The sequence below is a fragment of the Lytechinus pictus genome, chromosome 8 (genome assembly GCF_037042905.1).
Source record: "Lytechinus pictus isolate F3 Inbred chromosome 8, Lp3.0, whole genome shotgun sequence".
NCBI classification, from domain to species: domain Eukaryota; kingdom Metazoa; phylum Echinodermata; class Echinoidea; order Temnopleuroida; family Toxopneustidae; genus Lytechinus; species Lytechinus pictus.
Window position 1 is genome coordinate 37,340,195 of NC_087252.1, and position 22,611 is coordinate 37,362,805.

Sequence of the window (22,611 nt, forward strand, 5' to 3'; positions counted from 1 at the left end):
GAATAACCAACGATCCTCTATGTGCATGTATATGAACACAAATGCTATCCAGCAATTATGAAGTACCTCTGCTGATAATTTTTCCGTTGATGTGTCTTCCGATCTCCAGCACAAGGACGTCGAACGTGATGCCTTGGTGGATGCCCTCAACACGGACAAGACTTCAAAGGCTGAGAATGTCATCTACAGAGTGCTTAGGCAACGGCATATCAAGGAACAGGTTCACCAGGTCAGTGTCACATGACAGACAATCATGTGATAGTCACATGATATCAAATGATTGTCACATGATAGCATCACATGACAAAGGAATGTCTCAAACCAGACATGGTTATGAACCATGCGTCTTTATTCTGTGCACCTCAAAGACAGTGTGCATTTGTGTCATAAATGCCGACATGTCTCATTTCTCATCGTTAATGGACATCAACCAACATATTGAAGAACTGCTTTGTTTTTAAATGTAATTAACTTATTCGCATGTACATGTACATGTAGCTGTTAGCGGTATTTTGTAAAATATGGTTTTTAAAATACTGCAGGTTCTCTTAAAATTTTAGGATGACATGGGAGGTGGTTCACAAAGATTTGAGTATAACTTGGAGTCCCACTTAAAGGAGAATGAAACTCTTGGAGCAAGTTAGCTTTTGCGAAAGCAGAAAAATCAAAGAATAAGATCAACAAAAGTTTGAGTAAAATAGGACTAGCAATAGAAGAGTTATGAGCATTTGAATGTCGAGATCACTAATGTTATGGAGATCCTCTCTTTGGCAATGCGAGTATGCGACCAAGATCTATGATGTCACAGATGAACAACTCTCCCCTTTTGGACACTGAAAATATACCCCAAAACATCTCTTTTTGCTCATTCTAATCAGATGACAAACGATTCATCAATGATAAAATGTTGTGAAACCTCTGTACTTGTCCTCTCATAAAGAGAACACCTCACCTTGTGATAGACTCTATAAAAGTGAGAATATAAGTGAAATAAGTACTTAAACAATGAGGGAGTTGTACGTGTGTGACATCACAGATCTTGGTCGCATTGCCAATGGGAGGATCTACATGGCATTAGTGATCTCAATATTCAAATGCTCATAACTTTCTTATTATTCATTCAATCTTCCTCAAACTTTCAACAATACGTTTCTTTGATTTTTCTCTTTGATATGGATTCAGCTAGTTTCAAGGGTTTCATTCTCCTTTAAATGCTGATGCTTACATGATATGCAACGCGCAGTCTTATTGATCAATATGCAGTAGTGCGCGTCCTCTTGGCATGATCTGACCAATGCGGTCATGCCCTTTATACCGCATGCAACTAGGCATTTTTAGTGAGACTCTGAAGTCATACTTAAATCTTTGTGAAACACCCCCCCCCCCCCCTGGTTTTATAACTAGGAAGATGGAATCTGTTTCCCTACAGTCCTCAGAATACAGTATTAGTGTTCTAAATCTTCCTATCTCTCCTGCAAATCTCAATCAAACTGTCATCATCCTTGCACTTTTCTTGGCTACAGGAGGAGCAGATGGAACAGGAGAAGGAGGTGGAGATGGCCCGCATCAAGGCCAAGGCGACGGAGCAGCTCCAGAAGGACCGGGACGCCCTGGTGGAGGCCCAGCAGAGGGAGTTCCTGGAGCTGGTAGCCAACTCGGGCTCCATGTCTCCCGGGGAGCTGGAGGATAAGAAGGAGGCCTTGCAGAGACAACATAAGGTGAGGACATAAGGGAGAGGAGGGGGTTTATTTCCAATCGGTCCAATGCCAATTCGTCTAATTACCAACTCGTCTACTATCATAATTCGGTCTATCATCAATTCGTCCACTCACCATTTCATCTAATAACCAGTTGGTCCAATAGCCATTTAGTCCACAAACCATTTGGTCTAAGTGGAAAAGTGTTAATTGGGCGAAATGAATGAAAAGAAAATGGGTATTTGACCAACTGGTTCTTAGACAGAATGGTCATAGAAGAACCGGTGATTAGAGGAAGTGATGATTGGACCAAATGGTTATTGGACCAAATGGTCATTAGTTGAAATGATGATGGACGGAATGGCACTAGACTAAATGAAGGTAGACTATGTGGTGAGTGGACGAGTTGGCAGTCGACGAATTGGCAATTTACCAAGGAGGGGGGAGGGGTGGTAATATGATGGGATAGTAAACTAGGGTATAAGGGATTAGAGATGCAATGCTACATGTAGTGAGTAGAGGTAACATGAGGTGAGAGGAAGGATTGTGTGAGATTAAGGGGGGTAATGTCATGGGGTAACAAGAGGTATAATGGCGGTACAAACGATTGGCAGAAACACACAGACAGGACATGCATCGGAGTATAACAAGTGGTCATAACGTATCAGGGGTAGAGAAATAATGAAAATATGCGATTGGTGTTAGTAGTAAAAATGTTTTTTTCCTCATTGCATACTTCTACATTTAAATTTACAATTAGTACCTGCTTACAAGAATACCGATTCTAATTTGTGTTCATCCATAGAAACAACTTGCCGAGTTTGATCGTGGCTCCGCCCAGAAGATAGAGCAGGCCATGAAGGATTGTCTACCAGCCCTAGAGGTGAAGCAGGCTCAGTCCCGTCTCGCTCTCAGAGAGAAACAACTTCAAGAACTTGCTGAAGCCATGAGGGATCTATCGCCAGAAGAGGTAGAGATCAGAACCTCTTCATTGATTTGATTTGATTTGATTTCATATGATATATGATGTGATGTGATGTGATATGATATCAGATATGATATGATATGATATGATATATGATATGATATGATATGTGATATGATATGATATCAGATATGATATGATATGATATGATATGATATGATACGATATGATACGATATGATATGATATGATATGATACGATATGATACGATATGATATGATAATATATATATATGATATGATATGATATGATGTGACATAATTTAATTCAATTCAATTTGATTTGATTTTATATAACATGTGATTTGACTTGATTTTGATTTAATTTGATGTGAATCCATTCAATTTGATTTGAACTGGTCCATAAATAAGTGTTTGGTACCGCAAAATTATAAAATAGCCTTAAAAACGTTTTGAAGGCTATTTTTCGATTTGATTTGGTTTGATACATGTATGATATGAGAAATAGGCATTATTTGTTTTATATCATGATAGGGTCAGCTAATCACAAGGCTTGTTCCTTTCTTGCTGTCCCTCTCATATTCAATCCAAAGTTAATTTCTATTTGGTGTTGTTGTTTTTCTATTTTGTGAATACGATACTTTGTATATGTAGTGTTTTTGTATGGATTTTTATGAGCAAATAAAATTGAAATTGAATTGAAATATCACAAAGGTTTATTTCTTACAGTGCAATCATTAAAATGGCTCAATTCATTTTAATCATTTTATTTATATTCATATAGTATTCAGTTTGGTTCAATTTCTCCCCAAATCAAGCCCACTTCACTCCAAATCCATTTTCTTTCCTCAGGCACTTGTCCAGCAATACACCGATCTGGCCGAGAAGGCAGCAGCCGACGCCCAGAAGTTCCGCCAGACCAAGGTTGCCGAGATGCAGGGAGAGCTTGACCGCATCAAGGCGGACAAGAAGAGGAGAGACGATGCTAGAAAGGCCAAGATGGAGCAGGAAGTTGCGTAAGTTACTCAGACAAATTATGGTGTTTTTATTGTCCTACTTACAAATGATTGATTACTTGAAGGGTGTTATAATAATATGCATCCTAAATCTGATATATCAAGGACTGAGCAGTACTATGAAGGGTAATCCATAGTCTTTCCAGCTTGTTAAGAAATTGTAACTTCCTACCAACAATTGCCCACGAAAAATACATGGTGTAACGTGAAACGTACTACACTATTGTTAAGATGTTCTTGTGGAATGAGTGGTATGTTTGGCATTCATAGTAGTGATGGTGAATTGATAGTTTTACTTTGTATCATCTGGGAAAAGGTTTGTTTGTTTTTTAGATCCAACTTTGATTGGTATTAGTTGTAGTTATGGAAAGAATGCTTATAGGTACTTATAGTACTGAGGACGTGACAATGATAATCGTTATTAGTTGTTCATCAGCCTTCATGGATTATTATTTGCTGGCCCCCGACTTTGTGAAAAGCATAGGAAATACCTGTAACAGAGACATCTGTGCAGGAAGCAAACTTGGTGGACCAGCGAGAAATCCTTCTGCCAATCTTGATTAGCCTCGAGCAACTGTCAGGCCATGGAAAGTGAGATAAGGACTTTGCTCAGGCATTTTCCAGTGGCATTACATAACATCCACTAGCCGTACATCTTGATCTATCATGGTTCGACCGTGTGTGATCTGTATGAAAATGGTGTCAAATTCCGCGTTAAGACAGACAATCCCTCTTTCAATTTTCAGTGCCTTGGAAGCCGAGCTGGAGAATGACAGGATCCGTGAGGATGAGAGAGAGAGGAAGAGACAGCTGGAGAAAGAGAGAGCAAAGGAGAAGCAGAAGGAAGAGGCGGAGAGACGTCTCCAGCAGGAGCTGAAACACAGCGAAGGCAATGAAGCCGCCAAAGAGGTAAGGAAGGGATGCTAGGGATGATGACAATGATGATGGTGATGAGTAAGGTGGTGGGTATGGTGATGATGATGATGATGATGATGAAGATAAAGGTGTTGATGGTGGTGATGATGTTGATGCTAATTATTAAGACAATAATGAAGAGGAGGAGGATGGCGATGATAATAATAGTAATGAGGAGGAGATCGGTGAAATTATCTTGTTGATTTTGATGATAGTGATAGTAATGACGGTGATGATGATGATTGTGATGATGTTGATGTTTTGATGTGGTTGTGACAAGATGATAAGGGATGATCATTATTAATTATGATAATGATAGTGACATGATTACAAAGATGACACAGTGATTATAATGAAAGCGATGAGAATGAAGATGATAACACCATCTTGAATACTCACACTCACATACCAATCATCAACCTCAACCCCGTTACAGAAACTCCTCCAAGAGCACAACGAGAACATGAAACGGTTTGAGGAGAACTTCCAGAAGGACCAGCAGAGGAACACCGACAGGACCAAGGCCAGGCTGGAGGCCAGGAAGAAGAAGAAGCAGGAACAGGAGATGGCTCGCATCCAAGGAGAGATAAAGAACCAGAGTGATGTAGATGAGAGGAGGACGCAGGATCAGATGAATCTCATTCAACAGAAAGGTAAATCAGAGAGCTGCTGTTATTGAAGTCTTCTGATATCATTTCTACATGTATAACGCTTCGTATTGGTGATTTACACTGTTAAAGATGTGCCCAGTAAAATAGAAGATACAATCGGTTATACAATTAAGCACAGTTGGGAGTCTTTGGCAAAGTACATGTATGTACAGATGTTTGCTGTAAAATATATATTTCAAGCATACCCCTTTTTTTAGTCCACATTGGAAATGCACTTTAAAAAATCATCATCCAGAAGTTTTGACACCATCTTAAACTTGTGTACAATGGTTACTTTGTCACTTCGCAATACAGTGTATGCAATATGAGCATTACAATGATAAATTTCCTCATTTTACTTCCCTAGGTGCGTCCGAGCTGAACCAGAACAGCGTGAACGCCTGGCGTCCCGAGACCCCCGGCGACTGGGCCCAGAGGATAGAGGACGGGTTGAACGAGAAGCCTGATCTTCCCGAGGGTGTCAACCAGGCCATGTACTCCGCTCTCATGGCTTCACCGTTCTTCACTGATCTTAAAGAGATCGAGGAGATGCTCAAGGACACATTGGGATTCAAGGACGGTGTCAAAGGTCAGTCTTGATTCTTTATAATTCCATAAAGTAACATTAAATTCAGTTTTTTATTCAAGACCAAAAATTTGGAACTCTTTGTCTGAAGAAATTAAATCAAGCCCTTCATTAAAAGTTTTTACAAAGAATTACAAGACTTTTACAAAATTATTTATTATTATCAGGCTCAGATTTTGTTATGTCTTTCTTAGGTTTGTTACATGTCCAATTTGTTACATTTTATTTGTGTTACTTATTTGAAATATTCTCTCTTCTGGTACTATGTTCTTGTATATTACTTGGTTTTTATTGTTTTTATATTGGTGGCAGTATTTCATTGTCCTTCTAAGCTGTCTCCTCATTCTATTTCATTGTATATATATTTTACCTTATAATGGTTTTCAATTTTGAATAAAAAATAAATTGAAATAGAATTTTTGTACATCTGACCCACATTTATCTCAATTTTTACTACACTTAACAAACTACACAACAAATGATAATTTCATATGAACTCGAAAACAGAAGGGTAATAATTTATAAAAGGGCCCGTTGGTAGAGCAGTTTTAATGACTAAAGTGGCTACCCTGATTAAATAAAATGCTGTCACCTCGTTCTTCATCAAACCAAGTTCAGCATTAAAATTGTTTTTTTCATTTATCTGTATCTTCAACCAGGTGCTGTTAACGATGCATTCATCGACCTGAAGGATGCGCAATGGATTCTGGGTAGTGAAATCACCCCTCTAGACATCGACAGCATCTCACCGAGCCAGTTTGTCGTCTACCGCTTCGGAGTCTTCGTCACCCGCCTCCTCCGCCTGACGCTACGCATGCCCGATGTGACGCTTCTCCTGGCGTCGTCGCTTCCGCAGAACGACTACAAACGCAACATGTTCAGGCATTCTTTCTTCTACCAGCACGCCAAGAAGATCTTGTTTGTTCGTCACGAGAGGCTGGATTCCGTCGGAGAGTTTGTGATGGTCATCGTGCACTGTCTGGCTCATATCAAGGTCAACGACCTCACGGACGACACCAACCCGTATTTCCTGAGAGAATTCTTCAAGGTATGATGTCATAAAGCTGTACTTGTCTATTTTTAAAAGTCATGACACCGGGTATGGTGTCTCAGTGGTACAGTGTCACCCTATGCAATGGGAGCTTGTGGGTTTGATTCTCTACCCAGTCATACCAAAGATTTGAAAAGTGGGATTTTCTGCCTTCTTGTCAGCTGCTCAGCTTTTTAGAACGGGAAGGGCATAATACATGTAACATTATATTGTGCAGGGCCCGCTGGATTATCAGCTACATGTATATATCTGAAAAGCTACCTTGGATAAATTATCAATTCAAATCAATCTTTATTTTGCATATAAGATAAAAATGTCATACAAATTAGCATAAAAATATTCTTGTTGTACTCAGATATTTATTCTGTAACTTTTTATTTGATTTTTTTTAAACAATTTCTGTAATGTCTAGTAGTATGTGGTCATTCCTGTTTCACTTCTGTTTTCTTGCAGCATTGTTGATTTTTTTTTTTGCTGTAAAAAATTGAGTTTGTAGATGCTGAATTTATAATTTTGTGTCTTCTTGAGAGAGCAATAAATGTCACAAATAATATTTTGTTCTTTTGCAAGAGAACCCAGTTGGTTTGTTCTCAGCTACACATAGGATTACATGGTTGTATGTATTCAAAGATGGGAGGAAATGCTTACAAAAATGAACACTCAAAACCTGTTTTCGTTGCTCATTTTTTTTAAACGATCTGTTTTGTTTTTATTTTGTCTTGCAGGGAATGAAAATGATTTGCCAAGACATGTTCTTCTCCCGGGCCAAGATCACCCAGGGTGCCCGGGCTCTCGTGGGAGGCATGATGCCTAAAGGAAAGCGCCCTCTGGAGGCACTGCTCAAACAGGGCAAGGGAGGCAACGAGAAGGCTGCCGTCGTTACAGAGCTCATTGATACCAGGGTCAAGCACACTGACAAGGATGACTTTACAAAGGAGGTGAATAATTTGATGTCGGATTTTTTTTTTTATTGAAGATGGTTGTTTACCTATAGCATATCTTCTCCATCTATTTTTATATAGCTTATTTTGAAGTAGTTATCCAAAGTTATGAATCCAGTTTTGTCCCCTTGAAACACAGGCGTACAGATGGAGTGTTTAGGGTGGAGGGGGGAGGCTTTGATCCCCTAAATTTTTCATAAACAAGAGAGAAAAGGAAAGAAAGAGGTGTTAAATCGGATATTATTTTCTGAAATTAATGTGAAAATATATCACGCAAAATTAGATTTTTGTATTGTCAACAGTCAACAGTTTGCTAGCTTGCTTCGCTTGATCGCAGCTTTTTAGAAATGTTCCCCCGTACACCTTGTCTGGCCTCAAAATATTGGGTTCATTACGCTACTCCGTTCCACATAGATGTTCCTCTCACCAAACAACATCTCAAGTTCCCCTTTGTCTTTGTCCAATTTGTATACTTCATTATACATGAAAAGCAAGATTTGCACTTTGCACTGTGGCGTTACTCCCACAGAATTCAGTTGTCAACAGATTAACCCATTGCATGCTTGAATTTGTTGTGGAGCGTTGTAGCCCAGTGGATTAGTCTCCGGACTTTAAAACAGAGGGTCATGGGTTCAAATCCCAGCCATGGCGTAGTTTCCTTCCGCAAGAAATTAATCCACATTGTGCTGCACTCAACCCAGGTGAGGTGAATGGGTACCTGAATTTATTCCTTGAAATGCCGAGCGCCTAATAGCTGCTTGAGCTACAGCCGGGGTAATAATATCCAAGTCCTTTGGAAGCGTTTAGAGACGTTATTCATAATGTGTTATGCGCTATACAAGAACTGACTATTATTATCATTATTATTGAATAGGGTTGGTCCCATTACACATCCTTGGGGAACACCAGCATTCAGTAATCAATGGAACTCCTATATCTCAATCAATAAATGTAAATATCTTGTTGCTATGACACAGAACATCAAGGAGCGCATCACCGAGGAGCAGGAGGAGTCTTCCAAGGCAAGGCTGAGGGAATACATGGTGACACACGGAGGGTTCAAATCAACCTCGGACTTTGTCGAGACGAGACTCAAAGAACTCAGAGGAACCAAGACTCAAGGAGACGATGGCAGAAGGTAAACACTATAAAGCTTTAGTCTATGATATAGTTTTCTGATTTCAATTACTGTGTTGAAAGCTTCCAGTCACAACACCATACTTTTAAATGAAGCTGGTATAGGTATTGACACAAACTAATGGAAATATGCCATATTTTCTGAGGTCTACACCAACACCGGCCTCATTTTAAGTACGGTGTTGTGGAAGAAATTCAGAGTTATTAAGACACAAGACGATGGGAGGAGGTAAGCACTAGAAGCTGTAGTGTATGATATAGTTGGTGATTACAAGTATGGTGTTGAAGTCTACCAGTCAAAACACTATACTTGACATGCAGCTGGGATTGGTATTGACACATACTGCTGGAAATATGTTATATTTCCTGAGGTCAATACCAACACCGGCTTCAGAGCAAGGGGCATTGTACGATGTCAGTGCAGACATCACATTGATTCCTTACGCTCAAGGTATGATAAGTGTACAATCTCGGTATGGCCTTCGTATGGCTTTGTCTTTTGCCCTCTATGATACCTAAAGTCATGTAATCGTTTGACATAAGAAGACATAAGAAAAGTAGCCCATAGCCACCTTATGATGCCCCATAAAAGTCACAGACTAATAAATCGTATGATGATTGTAGCAAATGTAAACAAGGCAATGACTCTCTTTTATTCATTTTCCAGACCTACCATCCAAATCACGGGAACATCGAGTCTGAAGAGCCAACGTGAGCTCATCGACTTACAGATCAATCAGACCAACACTCACCTAGACCAACTCAACAGCCAGCTGGCCAAGACAATGCTGGATCTCCAGGCCGCCAGGGAAGGCATCAAGCAAGCCGAGGAAGGCCCCCAGGCAGCCAGCGAAGGCGAGAAGGCTGCGGACGTCCTCCGCATGCAGGCATCGGCGCTGGACATGAAGATCACCAACCTGACGAAGAAGATCGATCAGGTGGAGGCGGAGCTTGCGAAGAAGCGCAAGGAGAAGGAAGCAGCTTCGTAAGTCAAGGGCACTTCCCTCCACGGCGGGGCTCGCAGGCTCTGTTGCTAAGTGAACTTTCTCTAATTATCGCTTCTCAATTGCTCTTATTGATAGTTAATCATCACATAAAAAGCACCTTACAATTCATTGTCAAGCGTTTTCATTATCTAGGAAGATAGAGAACACTGCATTGTATATGTGCTTGCTCCCCTGACTTCGACAACAATGTTTGCAGATATATATCTCTTGTCTGCATTCACCTTAATCGATGAGAGCCTTATTTTTTTTTACATCAAAATCATTGCATTTTTGTACTTTAAAGTGCCAGTCCTATTTGACAAAAAGGTTATGGCAATGATAATACATCATAATTTTGATGTTACTAGTTTTGTCCTGATATATCACTCTTCAGTGTGTGAATACAATTGCCTCTACAGAACACACACATGTACATATACTATTTTCAGCACATGAAGTTTTATTCACATGGTGAATTCTTAATTATGGATCATGCTCCTAATTTTTATATTCGATCAATGATTAAGTATTTGATTGAAATAATACTTATTGACCAAATTGTGTATTTCCATCGATCAACGTCTCTTGGTGCCTTTTTAAATGTGTATACCATTCATTCCTGTCAATCTCCCGTCCTTTTTTACTGTTTGTGTGATACAGTGACGTCCAGATTTGTCTATACTACACATTATCTTTATTTATCACAAAGAACAAAGGATATAATGAATATTTTCACGAAAGAACACAGCTATGTGAGATTTGTATATAATTAAATCACTTGTGCAAAGAATATAATGATATCAACTTAGTGTATATTTTATATGTAGATATTCTGTGTGACTGTGTTTTTGTAGTGAAAGTTTTGTGCAGTTTGTTCAACATAGACTATCATATTTATATCTTGTTTAAAAACTTTATGAAGAATTAGCTGAGAAATATGTTTGTGTCAAATAGAATAAGTGGTAGAGAACCAATACTCACATTGGATAAAGATGCACCAATCTGTAGTTTTATTATTTCTTGGTATGTGCAGAACAGTTTTGTCGAATATAAGAAAGCATGAAAAACTTCCCAACATATCTACATGTAAAATTATTGTAATACATTTGCAGACTCATGTCTAAAATATATTAACTTTTTTTTAAATACGTGTGTGTGTATGAACTTTGATGCATGTAGAGTAAGACTACATTGTAAACATTTGCTTTTCTAAATTTCCCACCTATATGTACATGTATGCTTTAAAAAGTATGGAGAATATCTGCACACAGAATTTATGACTTTTGAATACAAAATATTTAGAAATTTTGCTCTAGTGCACACACGCTCACCTAGTCAGATTCTTGTGAAATAGTTTTGCGTGAAATGTAAGAAGTGAAGGGAAAATTGCTGTGGCTGGCATTAGATGGTCAGGTATTTATATTTAATCTTGGTTTGGTTAGTTTATTCTTAACTTTTCATCTGATGCCCTGATATTTCCGTCCAGAGTTTGTTATCAGTTTTTAGTTCAGAAAAAGGGGGGCGGGGAAATAATTTTTGTATCAATAATTAAATCATAAAATCAAATTGTTTGAAATGTACCTGTACCAAGTATTGTCCAACATTGTTGTTCAATTGTTTTAATAATTTATTTATATAATTTGGCAATACTAAATGGAATTATGGGATCATTTAGATGAAAAACAATCACAAATACAGTCACAGATGCAAAGCTCATATATGTACTTGTACATTTATCTGAATGGAGATTGAAAATGTTGAGAAATGATATCCCAGTAACAAATGTTATTATGGGATCATTTAATAGTACATGTGCTGGGCTCAAATATGCACTTGATCATTTATTCAAGTGGAGATTGGATGATGTATTTAAATAATATCCAAGTAAAAATATTATTGGGGGATCATTTATGATAAAATAAAATGTAACAAATGCACAGATCAGATATATATATGCACTTAAATTTGTATTTTGCAATTAATCAGTGTTGATGAGAATTTGTATTTCAATATTGATCGATTTAATCATGTCTGATACTCAGAAGCAATAATAGAATCATATCATTTTAATATAATTGATGGAATGTTTATCATGTGTCTTATAAAAGATGAGATCTGATGTAATTCGCAAAGTAATCGCTCTACAAGGAACAATTTCTAGAAAATGAATTATCACCTTGAATTGTGTTGCAAATTGACCAAACATTGGATATAAATCAAACACCTTGAATATATGTCTTCATTGGCAAAGCTAATTCCACTGCATTTTACAATAACAAATGAATAATTTATACATTGTCTTTCGTATTCATTGTATTCTGTTAATGATTTCAAATAATTTGTGTATCACTTGTGCGATGTTCTTGTTCGGAGATGAAACAGAAAAAAATCCACCATATTTTCATGTACTTCCATGTATGTTTATCTTCATATGGCGATGAGGAAAGGAGATTGAAAATGGAAAAGAAAATCATTGACTCTTTCTTTTTATTGTCAATTTTTGTTTATAATTTGATAAATTTGTAGATTGTTTTTATTGCCTATTCCTAATAGTGTATTTGAATTTCATTCTTTTTCTGTGTGCTGAACATTGTAGGGAATGTTGTATTTCTGTCGAGTGTTTTGTGAAACAAATGGTCGGTTTCACTGACAAATTTGCTCTGAGCCAATCAGGTACAAGCATTTCGGTAGCTTATAACAACAGTCAGTGGAAATCAATGACTTTTTGTTTCATAAAACGCTCTCCTCTATGTGTAATGAACCTTTTTTTTTTTATTCTTCCAATTTGTGTTTGATTGTTGTATACACCTTGATCAAATTTAATATCACTTTTTTCTATGCATTCCATAATTTTACTTGTAGAGCTGTATATTAGAAATGATATGAATATTTGTATATTTTACAATTCATAGGAATTACTCAGAAATGTATTATATTTGAAATTCAAAGAACAAATCTATACAGAATCTATGTATTCAGAAAAGTTTGTCGATAATTATGTTTATTTACATATTTTTGAAAAATTTTGTATGATATGAGTGCATTTTCCGTCCTATTTCATGTACCTTGTTTCGTTTGTTTTTCTTAGGAATAAATAAAAGCATCTGTAATATAGATCTCGTATTTTGGTGTACTTTTTTTGTGTTTGCATTTAGGAAGTTAATTTTGTAATGACAGGGGTAGAGGGCCAAATAATTACCCCCCACAACCCCTGCCCCATCTCAGGGGTGTGAGAGTTCAGTTTTTAGCCGATTTCAGATTTTTTTATTTTTTTTTTATTTTTTTATATTCAGTTTAATTTCAACTTATTTTTGGCTTTCCTCTGTACAAATAGTATGGGAGCTCTTTCTTTTTCAACACTCTTCAGCTTTTTTCAGATCCTTTTTATTTGTGACCACTCACACCCCTGCCATCTCCTAATGTTTTTTAAAGTGATTGTTTTCAATGGAAAATGTGTTATTAAAATGAGAAGTAAAAAAGAGTTAGCTGGGTCATGCTGCCAAAAAGAATGAATGAATAAAATTTGCATTTAGGCTGATTTTGAGAAAGAGAAAAAAACAGGCAAGATAAAACAAGAGAAAGAGAAAGATATGAGAAGAGATAGATGGGGGATGGGAAGAGGGAAGGAGGGGGAGGCAAGGGAACAGAGCGAGAGAGAATGTGTAAGAGAGAACTTCACATAAAGGAGGGGAGAGTAATAGAGGAAAAAGAGAGAGGGACGGGTAATGAAAGGAAAAGACGAATAGATACAGTAGACAGAAGATTGAAAGAGACAGACTTGAAAGGAAAGAGAGGCTGTGTGCACTGGCGTAAATCCGTGACGTCACACTATTCAACTGGGAGGGGGATGAAACAATAGACCCCCCCCCCCCCCCGAACAAAAGGTTCACCGCTTGGATTTGCGCCAGTACACGTAGCTGTGTGTATAGAGCGGGAGAGAATGCGTCTAAGAACTCTACATAAAGCGAGTGAGTGAGGATGGAAACAACAGAGGGGGGTATGAAGGAAAAACGATAGAGATGAGTTTGAGGGATTGTGAGAGAGAGAGGGAGAGACAGGTAAAGATGAAAAGACAAAACTGAAAAAAGAGAGGAAGAGTGAGGGATGAAAATAAAGAAGAGTCTGAAAGAGCTGACTTTCACTTGCCACTCTATTCTGGATAGTATAATGGAAGCAACGGACCAGTGAATGGGTACTGATATCATCGAACGAGCTATTCAACAGATCCCAATTCTGACTCTCACCCCCCCCCCCCTTCCCTCCCCTCTGTCCCTACCCCCCCCCCCCCATCACTCACTGAACACAAACGTGTATGTTTCCCCCTCTCCCTTTCTCCCTAGTATCCCCCTTTATCTCCCTCTCTATTCGTCTCCTCCCTCCATACCCCCCCCCCCCTTCTTCCTGTCCCACTTGCCCTAATCTTCAATCCCTCTCTATCCCACATCCCTCCCGCCCTTTAATTCCCTTTCCTCCTGATCCCTTCTCTTGAGCTCCCCCCAACCCCTCTCCCCGGACAAATGAGACGAAAACACGCACACCAAACCAATTTAAGCTATCAAAATGTCAATATTTAATATCAACAACTTTTACAAGACAGTCCACGTGATTATATAAATGAAATTGTACGTATCACCAGCTAATACACGATGGTGTCACCAAACATTCATATCAAACGATTTTGACAGCAAACCTATACGACATGGATAATTGATGATCATTTTCTGTTGAAATGTCAGTGGGGAGTTCCTGCATCGCGACGCAGGACGAAACCAAGAGCACAGTTAATGTATTGAAAATGCCTATCAAATTTACAATGAACAGTCATTTACAATGAATGGTCTTTGTCGAGTATTAGAACAGCAGTTTCGTCCTAAGTTACGGAGCTCACGAAACATTGCAAGTATGTCGCTTGTCAGGCGTCCAGGACAAACTGCTGTTTGATTCACAAATTCGACAAAGACTTTTTGGTTGATTTTTGTCATGAAGGGCATTTGACGATATATTTTTTATGTCCTGGGCTCCGTAACACAAAGGTTTGCGATGGATTGCAAATATGAAAGAACCGCACTGATTGGTCCCTGGTCAGAATTTTAAACCAAATGCGCGTGTAACGTTGATATTGATTGGTCAGTTCATTTAGCGATTGATCGCTAATCTTTGTGTTACGGAGCCCTGGTGCGAAAATTCCCTAATTATTGACCAGGACCTGATGGGACCCGTTCCATCATGAAGACTTGAAATAATAATAAATGCACAATTTCAATAATGAATTTACCATCTGCCAATCAAATCAAAGGATTTCGGTTGCTTTAAACTGCTAATTGCAAATTTATTATTATAACAAGTTTTTATGAAACTGTCCCCTGTTCAATACTACTCAATACACTGTTTTACTAGATATTGTTGAGTGTGAATCGTCGTATTTACAATCGCAGGCCAATGTTTCCTTTGTCTAAAACACGATATATAATTCCACCCTTTCAATTATCATCGGAGTATAATGACAAGGCATTCGCCCTAGCAACCGATCGCATTGTATAAAATATACCTTCTAATGAAATATATCCTGCACACAACATTTTGTCCCCAACTACTTTGGTACGTCACGTGAGACGTAAATTCGTGTCAGTTATCCAAAATGGCGAACATCTAGGCTTGCACTTCAATTCACTACATGTAATGCCCCTTTTTCTCAAAAAAATAGTTTGACACGGTAAATGTCCAAATCAAAACTACTTTACCTACTTACTGTCAATAAGATTTCTTTTAAAAAGCAACACTATAATGATAAATATAAGACACACTAGCTTACAACATATATATTCATAAATTCTAGTTATATTTGAAAGACATAAGGCAAGCAAAAGGAATGTACATATACACATAGGCCATAGCAGTAGGTGGCTCCAACTATTCTCAGCAATGCATGATATTCATTCAGGAAACAAAACTATTTTGAAACAGTTGTTCACTTGTGTCTTAATTGTTTCTGTCAAAAAAATTAAACAAGAAAATCTTATACTAAACTTTAATTTACAACACTACCGTGACTGTAGAATACATACTCGCCAATGCTATATTATACGACATTAACGCATATTTACAGAAATAAAAGATTATATTGCAGTAAAAATGCGATAATTTGAAAAAGTGAGGCAAATACTGACAACGATGTAGACAAAAGTATTCAGCAGCAACATCATGAACAGCGAATTAAAAAAGAGAGCAAGGAATGTTTGCTCGTAGGGCCAAATATTATCTCTTTGCTGCTTATTAATAACATGTCGTTTTTATTGTTTTAAAGCATTTGGGCGAACATAAGGGAACGAGCTTGAGTATGTTGTATGTACCCCCTCCCCCCCAAAAAAAAATAAATAAATAAATAAAATAAAAAAAATCGCGACCAACTCAGAACCGGAACATTAGTGACTTATACAGTCATGACGAGGCTCTTCATGGGGTCCGAGTACCGATTAAGTGTTAATTAAACGACTTTCCCTTACATCGAACATTGTTTAGGGGAGTTATTCACTAATACAGATCCCGAGGTTTAGAATTGATCACAAAATCTGCAAACGGCTAGATTCAATCAGTCCTTGGCATCAATTTCGCAGCATTAAATTTGAGTTTGGCAATCATAATTGTGTTTCGATTTTTGGCGGGAAGTGGAACGAAACACGCCTGTTTGTGGGTAAGAGTACAAACGGGGGTGCCTCTTTGGTCGTTCGTTTGGGGGGGGATGAGGGAGGTGTTGGGGTGACCGATAAACGAATTCCATTTAGTTTTCGGTTAAAACATTTACGAGTTATTCAAGTCCCTTGAAAGAGGATCTTTTTCCATATACTTCATTTATGTTTTTTCTTCTCCAAATTTTTCTGGGTTTTTTTTTGTTTCCTTATTCTTCTTCACCCCGTGCAATATCAGAGGACTGATCGTCCTCCTCCTCCGGTTTTACCAATTTAACTCTGGAGCAAATAGAAGAGATTGAAGTAGCGAAATTTCTCTCCGAATAGATTAATTTGATGTCAATGTAGTGACATCAAATGGTCGGAATGTGACAATGTAGTGACATCAAATGTAAAAATAAATGGTCGACGCTCAAACAACTGAAATCCACTCTAAATGAAGTGAAAACAACTCGAGGTGAAGTGGTAACCACTCTAAATGGAGTACAAAACCGCTCAAAGTGAAGTGGAAACCATTTTCCTTTTCATGCATTGAACTCGGAGATGATGGCGTAGAAAGTAAGGAGGAGACCGCCAATCTAAGAGTGAAAGAAAGACGGAAAATATTAACAATTACTTTTTATTCATCCAGTGTTCATGAATAATAAATTTGAAATTAATTACTAGTAGGTCGAATTGAAGTGAAATGGATATTTATTATCATTTTTTCTGAATCAAAGAGAACATTTTCATTTTATAGGAAATTGTCTTTTGGCTCCATAAAGACACATGTTCAAAAGAAAAATGTTGGGTTTCGCTATTTAACATCAAATCATATTTTAATGCACTTTTAACCCTATTATAGCATTGATAAATTTCTAAAAAATAAACTTTAATCTTGTACCCTATCCATCATAACTTCCTCCATACTCTCTCACCCCTCCCCCCTCCTTCTCTCTCCCTTTCCAAATCTTCAAACTCTCTCCACATTGCAAAAACACCGGTGTTGATTTAACACCAGCCCGGTATCTGTATCGGAAAACACAAGAAAAGAGTTTAAAATCTAATCGATATTGGTTACCACTGATTAGCTGTTTAAATGCCTATCTGGTGTTTTCCTATATAAATACCGAGCTGGTGTTAAATTAGCACCGGCGTTTTGCAGTGCATCTTCTTCTTTGTCTTAATTCTACCATCTTTGCCTTCCTCTGCTCACTGTCTCTGACTTCTTTTTTTGGGGGGGATCTCGTGATTAGCTCCAAATATTTTACCATCAGTATCCATAAACGGAATGAATCGTGATTTTATTTCTTTTAACATAAAGATATGTCTACAGTCATGCACTTACCGTTAATATGAAAGGTTTTGTAATGGTAACCAGATCAAATATCGTGTATCCCATAGGATCCCCGCTAACTCTGTTCAGGAATACATTCATCTGAAGAAAAAAACATATATACATATACATATTTAAAAATTATATGAATATCATGACGACATAAAGAAAACTCAGTGTAGTTCACTTAAAATTATCTTATTGATATCCAGGCCCGGTCTTACAAAAAGTTACAAGAGATTAAAGTCAAGCTGAAATTGTTGTTGACATAATCGTGTTTGTGTATTAAAGAGAGGAACTTTAGATCAACAAATATTGAGTTGTGTGATCTGATTCCGAAAAAATAGAATCGATAAGACTAAGAAATGAAACGAATCCTAATTCAATTAGTAGTCCCTGATTTAACCTCAGTCTTATATTAATTAAATCATAGCTAGTCTGAAAAGTCCAGTTGAAATTAGGTTAATCTCCACAAAACCTTTGTGGAGTTAAATTTTGGTCTTGTGCGCTTTGAATGGTATATGCCCAAAGAGCGCCATATCAAAAGAATAGCCTTGACATCCTATGAAAAGGGGTTATCTATCATCTACCACAAGTATTGTCAGTTCCGTGTCAGGCCAAGCTGCTGGTGGGATCCATTTGATATAATCAGATATACAATTCTTTTTGATGAGGGGACAATATCAAAATCAATAACTACCTGGCAACGGGGACCAGCAAGTTCAGAAGAAAATAGTAGCAGAAAATCCATTAAGAATAATTGGTGTTAATAAACCATGTATGAATGAATAGTTGATTAAAAGGGATGATGAATGAATCAAGGAGTCGATGGATAGGTCGACAATAATAAAAGGGACACATAAGTCGAAAGCATGATAACTGCAAGGACTTGAGTTTCATTTTCGCTTTTTCATGACGCTAGATGATATCGTGGAAATATCAAAAAAGTGTACAATCATAATCGATTGATGTTTGTTTTGTTATTTTTTTATGTTTTGTTTTTTTGTCAGCAAGTAACAATAATGACTATTTTACAAAGTGAAACCCATACAAAATAACACAAAACAATTGTACGATTGAGATAAACTTCATGGCCCGTATTCTGAAGTCAGATTTGATTTAAACTCTGGTTTTAAGCTGTGGTTTAACTATGGATAGCCTGTTGCGACAAAAGTTCATAACGGAAGAGGTTCAATGAATCAACTCATTCTTAACTGCCTTGGAAGGGTAAATAAGATAGCTGTCTTCTGGAAACGACTCATAGGAAAGAGCACAGAGAACATAAAAAACATACTATATGAACCACATTTTGACATGTTTGGCTTGCTATAATTTTTAGCACAGAGTTAGACCATTGTTAAAATTGAACCCGACTTCAGAATACGGGCCAAGGAGTAATGGCGCATTCACATTTGGCCTACGTTGGCAGTATGGCAGTGAGTCCAAACTTCGCGCGTGTCCATACTTCGCGGACGGTCATTATCTAAAAAACTAGCCAATATCCTTAAAATCTGACATCATCAACGTGAAAAGCGACCTAAAATTACCCTTTGGTGTAAGTTTCTTTAGGATGAGTTCAGTATTCATGAAAATATTGGCAAAAGATCGGCAAATTTGTCACCGTTAGCGCCCGTTTTGAAGAAATCTGATATTCTCAACAAGCATTACGATATCACCATTTTGCAAGCAGAAATCATCAAAAATGTGAGTTAAATGTGGTACTAACCGATTCTATAGCATTTTGCCATCAATCTGATATAAATATTTCACTTTTTGAGCTTGAGCTTTTGTTTAAATGTCCACAAAAACTTTGGTCCGCGAAGTTAGGTCACACTTTTTCTGAACGCTTTTCCAGCACAGCGCGCATTCGCCGATCGGAATAGAATTTTGAGATCGCGATACCGGCGAATCCCCTTGACCTACTTTACATTTTCGTCCATGATTTTATAGTTTACGATCTTGCCGTCAATGTGGTAACTATTTCTTGACTTGGTTTTGTATATATTATGAATATTTTGTGAAAAAAATTAAGCCTGATGAATATTTTTGAAAAGTGCGCGAAGTTTGGACACCCCATCATACGGCGAGTCGAAAACTTCAATTTTTATCATATTTGTACCAGCTTTATTTATGTGGTTGGTGGTAAAACGGCAGTTTCCGTCTCACCGTGTGTACAAGGTAAGGGAAATGTGACCTCGGTTAAAGCTAGACCATTGTTTTCTCACCTGCATAATTTCCTCGTTGGTAATATTCCATAGGTTTACCAAGAAAAGTCTTTCTCTTGGATCGTGGGCCTGCACAGATATAAAGAAGATATTCATGAGTAGAATTTAAAAAAATCCCCAAACAAGGAAATTGTGTGAAAGAAATAGATCAGCAAAGAGTTATTTCGAGATAGATGAAAAGAGGATATATAGAGAGAGAAAGAGAAAGAACGGGAGAGGAGAAAGCCAGACAGAGAGAGAGAGAACAAATGAGGTGAAACGATATATATATCATATGGACAAAATAATTTGATAAAGTAATTGCGACAGATAGATTAATAAACAAAACATATGTAGACCCTGTAATATTGCGGGGGGGGGGGGTATTCATCAATCAGTATTATCCCGTTTTATCTTTTGGTGTACATGACGGAAATTCTGTCGATAAAGTGCTTGTGGAAAACTAACAATTCGAATCCAGTTTGGCAAAGTTCGGATTCATTTCACTTTGTAAGTATTTTTAATCAGGTCGGGTAAAATCAGAAGAGTATACTTTGTAGATAAACCGATTGTGGAAAGTCAAGTCATTACTTAAAACAGTTTTAAAAAACAGTTAAGACACAGTTCAGATGCATTTCACTGTGAACATATAATATTTCTTATTAGGTGAAAGCGGTAAAAAAAAACTAACTGGTAGACATGGCCCTGGGGGGTGAAGCACCCCCAAGATTTTCCCTGCGTGTATTATTTTCCATAGGCAGCATCCCCTGGAATTCTGGTAGGTGTGTCAAAGTGGTGTGTCAAATTTGTAGCGAAACCCTTTTTTTGTGCTTGTCAAATTTACTTCAGCACCCCCCCCCCCCAAAAAAAAGTCGTTCCCAGGGCCCTGCTGACAGACTGGGAATTTACCTTAGTACTTGTAATAGAAGCAATCCATGAAACGATTATGACATTGATAAAGATATTGATCATCCAAGTCCAGTAGAAGAACCACCCAGAGAGACCAAGTTGATAGGACGGTGAGGTGATGATCCGGTACAGTAAGAACACCGCTAGAGGGGCCATAGTCGCATAGGTCACCAGGTTCACATACGTAAAGAGACCATCATTGGATGTGTCCAACGCTGTAGCGAGCGCTTCGTGCTGTCTTCGGAGAACTTCGAAATCCTTCGGGAAGCACCCGTCGATTCGGGCCTTGCGCAAGGATTTCTCGAGGCGTTGATCAAGTTTGACGAACTGGCGCGAGAGGATGAAGCAGATGAGGACGAAGAAGAGAAGAGGGAAGATCCAAGCGGCAAAGTTGTAGAGGTAGATGATGCCGAAGAAGGCGTGTAGCGGAGCGCTGTAGTACATGGGGGCGATGAAAACCAGGCTGTTGTTGCGGAAGGTCTCGATTGGGAGATAGGCGTTGGCAGCCTGGTTGAGACAGTGGACGATCATGAAGATGATGGCGACCACGGTGCATGCCCAACTGGCTCGCTTCAACCACGTCTTATCCACCGCCGTTGTAGGGTTGCTCTGGATAGCCAACTCGAAGTGGTGAAAGAAGATGGACACTTTGTCCTTTTTGGACAAACAGTAGAAGAAGACGGAGGAGTTGAGGGCGCACTGCAGGGTGAAGATGGAGAAAATGACCTTTGGGACAAGCTTGATCGGATCGATGTAGGATCCAACAAAGAATGCCGGAGCGTACCTAAGAGTGTTAAACCACAGGAGCACCTGGGCAAAGATACAGTAGTTCTTTTGGTTAAAGATCCTCTTGAAAGTAGTCTTTGGTGGCGGATTGTGCACTGGGTCAACAACATAACCATGCCATAGTCCGAAGAATGACATGCACTTGATGAGTGGTCCAAGAAGACGATAGAACTCCATGTCGATGTCTTTCCTGTAGTCCAATGTGCTCATCCCTTTTTCATTCTCTTCTATCTCCAAAGACACTGTGGTCTCCATGGCCTTTGGAGCTCCGATATGCCGCTTAACCAGTGGAGTACCATTTAGTGGAGTTCCATTTGATTGTTTAAGGGGTGGTAGTTCAACAAGCTCTTTGCGTTGGGGCGTCATAGGGGGCGCTGTTCCATTCGTCCACGCGTTGGCAACTTCGTTCTTGGCCTCGTTCTCGACCAGGGGTGATATACTGCTTCGCGACATCGTGGCAAATCTCCAGTTCACTCCAAGCTGACGAACTATCAGTTAACACGCCTGCAAGGACAAGGAAAATATGGAATAAATAGTTACTCACTCAATGATAATGATCAATTACATATTTCATGAATGCGACATACACCAGGTGCAAGTTTCATAAAACATGCTATGAAAGCAAACCTGCGATGGCAGTTACAAGCTACTGAAATCATTAAGTTTGATTGGCTTATAGTCAATCTGTTAAAGAAATTGCTCATTTTTTTCAAGAATAGAGTCGTTATGAAGCAGGAACCCGGTGTTACTGTTTCCGAGTTATTGATTCAAGTAATCGTAAGCCTAA

The 22,611-nt window shown here is 38.3% G+C and overlaps 2 protein-coding genes across 4 annotated transcripts in view; one reads left to right on the forward strand and one right to left on the reverse strand.

Moving 5' to 3' along the window:
• Nucleotides 1-13,039, forward strand: part of LOC129266557 (uncharacterized) — a 182,488-nt gene extending 169,449 nt beyond the window's left edge. For all 3 annotated transcript variants that reach the window (XM_064104023.1, XM_064104024.1, XM_064104025.1), the window contains 11 exons: nucleotides 110-229; nucleotides 1,524-1,718; nucleotides 2,503-2,667; nucleotides 3,495-3,658; nucleotides 4,405-4,567; nucleotides 5,010-5,226; nucleotides 5,591-5,812; nucleotides 6,469-6,857; nucleotides 7,586-7,798; nucleotides 8,779-8,939; nucleotides 9,606-13,039. In XM_064104023.1, the coding sequence (XP_063960093.1) occupies nucleotides 110-229; nucleotides 1,524-1,718; nucleotides 2,503-2,667; nucleotides 3,495-3,658; nucleotides 4,405-4,567; nucleotides 5,010-5,226; nucleotides 5,591-5,812; nucleotides 6,469-6,857; nucleotides 7,586-7,798; nucleotides 8,779-8,939; nucleotides 9,606-9,927 (2,331 nt within the window). In that variant the 3' untranslated portion in view covers nucleotides 9,928-13,039. The remainder of the gene's footprint in view (nucleotides 1-109; nucleotides 230-1,523; nucleotides 1,719-2,502; nucleotides 2,668-3,494; nucleotides 3,659-4,404; nucleotides 4,568-5,009; nucleotides 5,227-5,590; nucleotides 5,813-6,468; nucleotides 6,858-7,585; nucleotides 7,799-8,778; nucleotides 8,940-9,605) is intronic.
• A 1,431-nt stretch (nucleotides 13,040-14,470) lies between these two features.
• On the reverse strand, nucleotides 14,471-22,349 carry LOC129266144 (uncharacterized). The gene is made up of 4 exons (XM_054903987.2): nucleotides 21,039-22,349; nucleotides 20,151-20,219; nucleotides 17,938-18,027; nucleotides 14,471-17,188 (listed from the first exon to the last, which is right to left on the reverse strand). The coding sequence occupies exons 1-4, from the start codon at nucleotides 22,275-22,277 to the stop codon at nucleotides 17,135-17,137; spliced, it is 1,452 nt and encodes a 483-aa protein (XP_054759962.2). The 5' UTR covers nucleotides 22,278-22,349; the 3' UTR covers nucleotides 14,471-17,134.
• Between the last annotated feature and the right edge of the window lie 262 nt (nucleotides 22,350-22,611).

What these genes read in the sequence shown, in the direction of transcription:
- LOC129266144 (XM_054903987.2), bottom strand. Translation starts at nt 22,277, where the DNA reads ATGTCGCGAAGCAGTATATCACCCCTGGTCGAGAACGAGGCCAAGAAC. An exon ending in CTTCTATTACAAGTACTAAG is followed by an intron (nt 20,220 to 21,038) that starts GTAAATTCCCAG and finishes ATATCTGTGCAG; the next exon opens with GCCCACGATCCAAGAGAAAG. An exon ending in CAAAACCTTTCATATTAACG is followed by an intron (nt 17,189 to 17,937) that starts GTAAGTGCATGA and finishes TTTCACTCTTAG; the next exon opens with ATTGGCGGTCTCCTCCTTAC.